The sequence below is a fragment of the Lolium perenne genome, chromosome 7, assembly GCF_019359855.2.
Source record: "Lolium perenne isolate Kyuss_39 chromosome 7, Kyuss_2.0, whole genome shotgun sequence".
Classification (NCBI taxonomy): domain Eukaryota; kingdom Viridiplantae; phylum Streptophyta; class Magnoliopsida; order Poales; family Poaceae; genus Lolium; species Lolium perenne.
Genome location: NC_067250.2, coordinates 326,889,748 through 326,899,105, shown reverse-complemented (window position 1 = coordinate 326,899,105; position 9,358 = coordinate 326,889,748). Strand labels below are relative to the sequence as shown.

Sequence of the window (9,358 nt, the reverse complement as noted above, 5' to 3'; positions counted from 1 at the left end):
CACTTTACCTATAGAACCTTAATAAGCAACAAATGAATGCATGTTCATGATCTACTAAAATAAAACAAAACCACTTCACATGAAGTCATCATTGCATGTCTTTATTTTTGAATAAATCTTATATGATCCACTAGTGCCACTTAGGGGCAAACCCTAGCTTGCTACCCTCATATTAGCACCATTGATCACCATTCTTAAATATCACCTCATTGAAATCAACCTCAACCATCATACTCTTGTAGAACCAGGGTGATCAACAATAATATCCATCTTGGGTAGTAATTCACATCACATGCTCTTATTCAACTAAACCCTACTTGTGGCATAATAAACCACCTAGCTTAGAAACCATTAAGTGATTACATAGTAAAGCAAATGAGAAGTCGTAGTAAACCCTAATGCTTAACTCATAGCACCACTTTGATAACCATTCTTTGATATGATACCTATAATCAATCATAGTAATAAACCTGCCCATATTTGCTGCATATAGACCCATTCTAACTAAGAACCAACTAGTCTCTATTAGTAAACTAACTGAATCCAATAATAAACCCTAGAAACACATAGCTCCTATTTGTAGTAGCCCTTGTTTTTTATTAAACATGTTCTTCAAAAGTTATTCTTTTGAAGTAAATGTCAATCAAACCATAGAAGCCCATAGTTCTTATTTGAACTACTTATTATTTCTTCATTAACCTGTTCTTCAAAAGTTATTCTTTTGAAATATAACAAGTAATCATCAACCCTGCACTATAAGATCTAAAACTAACAACTACTCTTTACATGTATGCAACCACTATTCTTTCTGTATATGCTTATTATGATGCATTATATCACTTGTTTATGTTATTCATATCACCAAACCCTAATAAGAATCTTGTTTGAGAACTATTCTAAAAGTGCAACACATCCTAAAGAAATCTTTACAACTCACCAATCATAAATCATCGGTGTTAGGTTACGCTCGGGACGATTGCATCTCATACTATGCATTATAGCATCTTTACCAATTCTTTAAACATTGTCCTTACTGGACAATGATGGTATTTCAGAATTTGGAGTTATCACGTATCGAAGTTTTTGCCTGCATAATCTTGCAGTCAAGAAAGGCAAGTTCATCACTTGCTCATGTCATTTGATTATTTTTATCAAACTATGTGCAAAGTACTATACTTATCACTCCTGCATTGAAAAGCAAAATATTATTTTACAATTATGAATATGACTATGTGGCTGGGAATGGAACCATGGTATGTGTTGATATGGTGGAGGTTCCATTGCAAGGGTTCTATTCATCTAGGACTGATCACCAATGCCGTCTAGTGATTCTAGCGCCGTACATTTCGCGTTAACCATAAAATCTATAATGGCTCTGGGGAAGTCAGCTGTATCTTTTCCCTCTCTCATATCAACGGACTAGTGATAAGGGTTGCCTATATCGGTCTATCTATTTGGTAAAGGTGAGGACATTGGTCCAGAATGGTCTACCAATAGATACAGGAGAGGGCAGACTTATTAAAGGTCTATGATGGATTGTAAGGGTTGTCCGGGTTGGTCTATCTATAGTGTATAGGACAGGGCATAACAATTGTTCGGAACGGTCTACCTTAATGGTATAGGTGAGAACAAATGTCTGGGTCGGTCTACCTATAGATAAAGAGCAGGACAGACTTACAATAGGGTGGGTCTGCGGGGTCGCGGAGAAGACAGTGATTGGCTTGGATCTTATATCTGGCCTCACACCAAGGAAGTGTGGACGGGAAAGTATACGCTTGGTTGGCAACAAGGATAAGTTCTCTTATGGGAAAAGTAACGCACCTCTGCAGAGTGTATCAAATTGTGGCTTGTCACTCCCTGTTCCGGGAAGGGAACTACGAACGCGGCACGAAAGGAACTCCATGAAGTTCTGGTCAACCTGTGAAGACTGACGGGCATAGTTTTCAGAATAAAATAAACCTTTTGAAGAAATGTTTACGAAAACTTGCATTGGCCTATGACTTTCTGGTCTATGGCTGTAGCTAGTGCATGATACACCTATTTCCTATAATGAACTTGTTGAGTACGCTCGTACTCATCCCTCTTTGAATCCCGTGCTTAGTTATGGAGGCACCGGAGGAGAAACTACCGTGGAACTCGAGACAAAGGAGTCTACTGCAACAAGATAAAGAATCCAATCAAAGAAGTCAATGGAGTCAACTTCTGCATCAGCTAGAGTGGAAACCTAGACTAGTAATAGAAGGGAACCTTTCCCTAATCCTAGCACCTAAGTAGCTAGAGTTCTATAGCAAGCCAAGCATCTCTAAAGCTAGAGTTAGCCATAAGTTAGATCACGAGTCGTTCTTTTGGAGATTTATTTGAAGTTTTACCTCACTGTAAAGTAGGAGTCTGTGTTAATCTTCTGTAAACAGTTCGTGTATCCTTCGATAGACATGCCTTGGACTCGCATATGTTTCTGTTGTACCACTCTGAGAGATGTAATATGAGTGGAACGGTGTTTCACTTGTGTTATATCAACGACGTGTGTACTACACCATGCAGTGGTATGCTGTGTCACCGCAATTATCGAGGGGTCGACTTAGCAAGTCCGGTCTTCCAAACACTAATAATTTAAGTGAAAACAACGATTAAAGAGTAAGAGTCACAATTCATCCAATAAAGAGCAGAGTGCACGAAAGCATCAAAACATGAAAAGAAAGTGAAAAATGACCAAAGGGAACAAGCAATGTGAAGATATGTGATATGGCCTATCCACGAAAAATCGTGTGGTGATGTACAAAGAAATGAAACACTCTTATTCTCCATGTCACACTATTTATCCCTTGAATCACAAGAAAAGAATACTCATAAACAAGTCAACTAATCATAAAGCAACAGCTAGCTAGTATCTAATCTGAAGTAAGAAAAAGAGCTAATATTTGGACGTCGTCTCCGTCGACGGCGACCCATCATCAGGCGTAGTCATCTCCTGCGTCACTATCCTCCTGCTCCGGTTGATGGTGAGGAGGCAGAGGCATGCGTGCTCCTCCAGCTCCTCGAGCTGGCACCGCAGATCCTCCCCGCACTCCTCCTCCTCCCTCGCCACCTCTTGCAGCAGCAGCGGCGGCCGCTCGCCGCCGTCCGCACCTGCCGCCACCGCGATGCGCGCCATGTCGCGCCCGTGCTCCAGCTCGTCGTGCGCGCGACGCACCATGCGGCTCACAGTGTCCAGGTCGCGACCCAAGATGTACGCGCCCCGCGCCGCCGCGTCCACCGCTGCCTCCCCCGCGCGGGCATGTCGCCTCCGCCGTCCACGGTGGCAGCGGCGAGCCAACTTATTGATGGAGAATGACCGGCGCGCCGAGGGCCTGGTGGTGCTGGTGGCGCAGAAGGTGAGGACGGCGGCCGCGCCGACGCCGACGACGGCGTGCGCGGCAAGGACGACCGCGGCCACGACGGCCGCGGCAGACGCCCCGACAATGGCCGTGGCGGCCGCACACCGTGCGATCCGGGCAGCCCGGGCGAGCCTCCGCAGCCGGCGCCGCGTCGCCACGAGGCGCCTGGAGAGCGGGGCGCAGCGCGCATGCGCGTCGTTGAACCCGGTGAGTCGGCGTCCCGCCGGCGAGAGCGGATTGTCGCTGCCAATGTGCCGCGCCAGCGCGTCCCTTGCGGCTGCGGCACGATCATCTCCTTCGGCGGCGAGCCGGAGGAGGAGGCGCCGGAGCACGAGGTGGTGCCGCTGCGCGGCTCCGGCGGCAGCTAGCAGCGCGGAGCACGCCTCGCAGGCCTCCCTCGTGACGTCGAAGTACTCGAGCAGGAGGGCCTCCACCCGGCGTCGTCCGTGGCAGCGTCTACTCCGCCGGTGTCCGGGACGAGTGAGCGTCTCCGGGCTCGGCTCAAGCACAAAGTCGTTGAGCACGGCGTACGAGCACGACGACGGCTCCTCATTGGCTGGCACTTGATCGTCACTGAAGCTAGAGCTGAGCCTGGAGGACAGCTTGTAGGAGGAGAGATTGTGCTTTAGGCTGCGGTGGGCGTGCGACCAGAGGTCCAGGAAGGATCTCGACTTGAAGGCGCGCCCGTACTCCTCGTCGACGTCCTGCGCGCTGCGCTGCCGTGGCGGCCATGGCCGCACCGGCGAGATTGACGACGATGAGCCGTGACTCCCATCCATCATCGTGTCTGCTGCAATGCACAGCCGGATTCAGTAAGGAATTGAAGCAAAATAAGCTACATTTAGAGCATGATAACGCGTAGCAAGAAAGCAAGCAAGAAAGGAAAAGAGGAAGCGTCAAGAAATGGTGGTGAGACTTGTGGAGCATGCACGTACAGCTTGGTGTTGCTTGAGATGCAAGTGAAGGGCTACTAGTATTTGCAATTAATAGTGTTATATTAGTGTGCAGCATTAACAAGTTAAACCCACTCGGAAAACGCATTGATCAAGCAATTCAACCTTGCCTATCTGTGGCAATTATGGCTGTAAATGATGTGCTTCTTGATTAGCAATTGGTCACTAATTCAAAGTGACATGAGAATACCAGTTACTGAAAAGAAAGTTCTCTCAAGAAGAAAAACAGAGATCAGTTTTCTGTTGATACGAAATCTACTTATCACTTGCAGAAGTTTAATTTTCTGATGAAACGCTGATGTTGTCGAATCAGAGGTAGAATCATAACTTACTTGTGTCGATCCTGAACATGGATTTAGCCAACGAAGGGGATGAAGAAGGCTTCATTTCATGAATGGTTCCGCTTAGACAAATCTTCTCTATTTTACTATCTCAAGATTGCTGATGTGAGTGTTTGTGGAAATATTCTATGAAAATGCCTGTCCTCCCACGTATATATATATAGAGAGAGAGGGATATCGATCATCTTTATCTATGATTGTCATGTAGTGGAAACGATGGACACATGAATAAAAGGAGGATTTTGGAGGTCTTGCAAGGCAAGGAACAGAAGGACTAGAAGCTAGCCAAGAATTAAGACAGAAATGGAAGTGCAGCTTCTTTGTTGGTTACACACAAAAGGAAAGAAGTTAATGCCACGCGGCACAACGGATCAAGAAAGCACACACAACATTCCCTTCAGATCGACATGTGGTTGTGCCTATGCCAACTTGGCTGGTTATCATTGGACTTCTGTGGAGTAACATACTACTATATATGCATAGTTTTGGCAGGTCGAAGTATACGATATATTTTTGTTTGAGGTAAAAAAAAAAGAGGTTATATATTACGTCGTCCGATTAGATAGAAGAGAGTGCCGACGTGTAGGCCAAAGGTGAGCCGCTAGTTTTTGTAGAAGGAAGTATATAGCGTGCACACTTGCATGAATGCCAATGAAGGTGTCAATCGATCGAAACATCGAGTAGATAGAGTACCGCTACCGGCCGACCGACCGACACCACAAGATTGTTGTTGCTACTACGGTCAAGTTAAGCTTGGCAGTTGGCACGATCATGTACTTCAGGTGTTTCCGCCCAGCTAGCTTGGCGGCCGGCTGTATACGTAGCTCAGCTCGTAGGTCCTCTTTGTTGTAAAGGTCATGTGGGATGTTGCCAAACGACGATGCAAATGGTTGAAACCAGTCCAGCTGGCTTAGACAATTCACCTAATTTCGACTCTAAGCTTCAGCACAGTTACTATTACCCACATGTGTTTTGGATCAGTATTACCTACAAAAGATATTTGTAAATACTACTCCTTTCTTCTTCTTTTTATTGAATCGAATTTAGTACAAAGTGTACTAATTAAATCCGAGTCAATTAAAAGAGACTGGAGGGAGTAGCTCTGTCTACGAAAGGATATTTCAAATTTATCTAAATTTAAATGTATCAAGATATATTTTAGTGTATAGATACATCTAAATTTAAATCTTTGATATGCTTTTATAGATGGAAGGAATAATATTAATCGCCGTCACTTACATAACCAAGGACGAGACAATAGCATTTGCAATTGCATGAATTCTTGGTGTCGACCATATGGCTAGCGGCGTGCCGATATGCTGCCCGTGTTGCCAGCGACCCGTGTTTGAAAGGATGTTTCTAATTTATTTAAATTTAAATGTATCGAGACATTTTTTGTGTATAGATATATCTAAATTTAAATTTTGAATCTCCAATATACTTTTATAGATGGAAGGAATAATATTGATCGCCCAAAAAATCTCCATCAATTACATAACCAAGGACGAGACAATAGCATTTGCAATTGCATGAATTCTTGGTGTCGACCAGATGGCTAGCGGCGTGCGGATATGCTGCTCATGCTGGCAGCGACCCATGTTTGAGCCCCCGCGCAGTTTCTTCTTAATACTTAAGATTGTGTATTTGTGTATGAGAGAATAGTTTGTTGTGACATAGTTCGATGGTGTGATGATGGTTAGGAGTGATCCATTGACAATGGGTCATGAAAACCCTTTATTCATCAACAGCCCACTCGCCATTGTTCATATAGGCATACAACTCAAGCATTGCTTTCATGGCCTTCACTTGAGGAGTACTTTTATGTAGTACACGGTAATAGTAGTAAGTAATTACTAGATCGACAACTTGAGTACTCTGGCAGTTGAGGATCCATCAGCTAGTACTAGCACCAAGTGCCCCCCGATATGGTGCGCAGGTTGCACTCCGCCGGCGTGACGAGCGTGGCGGCGAAGCCCCTCTGCACCTCCGTCGGGCAGCCGCGCAGGCCACCGAGTTGGCCCTCCACCACGCGTCCCCCCTCCGCGCGCACCCCGTCCATGAAGACGCGCAGCGCCTCGCACCGGCACCGCCCCGAGACTACCGCCAGCTCCCGGCAGCACCACTCCTTCACCAGCATGGGGAGGCCGAGCCCACGGCCGCAGGCCCGGTTCAGCACATAGGGGCGGCATGTAGCGAGCGGGTTGTGCGGGAAGGCCACCCCCGGCCGGCACTTGTAGTCCACGGCAGCGGAGACGGCGAGGACGGAGAGCAGAATGGAGCCGGAGAGGAGGAGTAAGTGGAAGTGATCATTGGGTGCCATTGGTTCAACTTCTTGGCCTAATATATGGACGAGAACAATATCTACGAGTCACAGCCAAGCGCAGATGTATATGGATCAACGGATGCAAGAGATAAGAGCGCAAAACGCGCAAGCAATATTCATTTCTTTCCCGTCGCCTCTAATTTGGACCTTCTTGCAACTGATTTTGGAAAGATCGGGCAAGCTCTGCTTTTGCTTGGACGCATCGCATGGAGTTTAATTTCCTTTCTGTCTCGTTCTGTAACGTATTTTCCTGACCAACAAGGGTGTTGTTTGTTATGTTGGGATTCACCCACACATCGATCATATCAAATTAGAGAAACATACGCGAACACAAAGTTTATCGCCAAGAGCGTATGTCACACCGTTATTTTTGTATTTTCTACTTCTCAATCTCAGGACGTTAATTACAAATTGTAGCCTCACGCGTATGTATATACGCATTACCACAGACTCCAAAATAGATTAGTCCTAACAAGCTGCAGCCCAGTAAGGCAGCCCATGTAGTTTACAATTTCTGAAATCTCAATATTCATCACGTTAGCAGCTTGGGGACAGCCTTGTGGGACAAAGTTTAGTTCCATATTGTTTGTTGGGATGTAGTTGGAGTGGTATATAAGGCTGCTCTTCTAGCCCTTCCAAGTGAGCGAGAAGAGAAGGAGCCTTCGCGCACTCCTCCTCCTCCGCCGCCCGCCTCGCCTCGTCACGCATGCGCGTCGCGTTTCGTGACTCGAGTTCGAGACACCTTCGAGGAAGCCTAAATTTTTGCTTGATGCACCAACTGAGTTGGGTACGTGTCGACCATGCATGTGCATGCTCGTCGCGTGGCCCTGGCTTCCTACGCATGGCAACGCGGTCGGATCGGCTTGACGAGGGAATACCTCGGCAATGCCTACGTATTGTAGACTAGGGTTTCGGGAGGAGCGACGATGGAGATTCCGGGAGCGAGATTAGGCACACGACGTACCCAGCTTCGGGTCCCCTCGGTGGAGGATCCCTACGTGCTGCTAGCAATCCAGTATATGATCATAGATGTGTTTACCGGGTGCCGCCGTAGGCGGAGCTATGTTGTCTATTTCCTGTCTATCTGTTGATCTCTCTATTTCGGGTGCCCTGGCTAGCTTTATATATGCAACCAGCCTAGAGTTTTACAAGAGTCCTAGTCGACTACTTCTTCGGGTTGCCTTGTTGGGCCTTCTCCATATTGAGTCTTCTCCATATTGGGCCGAGCCAGGTATACTAATAATGGGTACCCGAAGGGTATGCCCATGTCAGTAGCCCCCGAGTTTATAGGGAAGTCGAAGACTTGCGTAGAAACTCCAAGCATTATCATTTCCGGAGTCGAAGAAATACAAGGCGAGGTCCATGTCGTAGATCATGTGTAGCGTAGATGATGTCGACGATTCCAGAAATTATCGGGTGCGCGGCAGCGCTCCCGATGGGAGTAGCCCCCGAGTCTATGGGCAAGTGCTTGCACTTGGGCATAGACTCAAGTTGTACTACTCGATAAAGAACTTAACTATATTTCTGGAGGATTTGATGAAATCCATGTGCTCCCGATGGGAGTAGGCTCCACTCGAGTCGTAAAATCGAGTTGAGTCTACAAACCTTGATTGTCATAGATGTTGTCGAAGTTATTTTTCTATCGGGTGCGCGACCAGCGCTCCCGATGGGAGTAGCCCCCGAGGCTACAGCCAAGTGTTTGTACTTGGGTGTAGGCTCAACTTGCTTGTAATTGACTCCACAATTTTTACTCTTTCTTATCGGGAGGGTGAACAATACTCTCGATAGGAGTAGCCCCCGAGCCTATGAGCAGGTGCTTGCACCTAGGCATAGGCTCAAGTTGTACTACTCGATAAAGAACTTGGCGCAGCCCCTCTTTTTATCGACTCCAGGCCGTTGCTATTTTTATTTGACATCCATATCTATATTGTACAGGGATAATGGTAGTTGGGGCTAGTTCATCTGACGGATCAGGTACTAGTTAACTGCTCTAGTGGCAATCCGCAAAAACCTACTTCAAGATCACGTCCCTGGACATGATCTCGGGATACTGGTGTTAACTCGACAGGTGCCGCTTAAGGTCTTACCATTCTGTCGAGTCCCAGTCATATTTATCGGGTACCTAACGCGTCCGTTAGGATTTTTCTTCGTATCTGTTGATACGGATAAAAGTAGCAGAGCGCAGTCTTCGGCGATGCCACGCCCAGCAGAACGGATCTGGGGTCTTACCTTCGCAAAGTTTTGCGGCATTCAGAAATTGTTCGCAACTTTGGCGTTCTGAGAATATATTGTCGAGTGCCTTGTTCGGCTGATGCAATGACCCATTTTGCGGGTTCTTCTATATTTTTCTCGGGCTTGATGAGACAG

At 46.7% G+C, this 9,358-nt stretch overlaps 2 protein-coding genes across 2 annotated transcripts; both read right to left on the bottom strand.

The window, feature by feature from the left end:
- Positions 1-2,789: 2,789 nt before the first annotated feature.
- Positions 2,790-4,289, bottom strand: LOC127319217 (putative UPF0496 protein 2). The gene has a single exon (XM_051349449.2). It carries the CDS (start codon positions 4,154-4,156, stop codon positions 2,912-2,914), a length of 1,245 nt encoding a protein of 414 aa, XP_051205409.1. The 5' UTR covers positions 4,157-4,289; the 3' UTR covers positions 2,790-2,911.
- A 2,098-nt stretch (positions 4,290-6,387) lies between these two features.
- LOC127319207 (alpha-amylase/trypsin inhibitor-like) lies at positions 6,388-7,004 on the bottom strand. Its single transcript, XM_071824583.1, has one exon. It carries the CDS (start codon positions 6,986-6,988, stop codon positions 6,572-6,574), a length of 417 nt encoding a protein of 138 aa, XP_071680684.1. The 5' UTR covers positions 6,989-7,004; the 3' UTR covers positions 6,388-6,571.
- Positions 7,005-9,358: the final 2,354 nt, after the last annotated feature.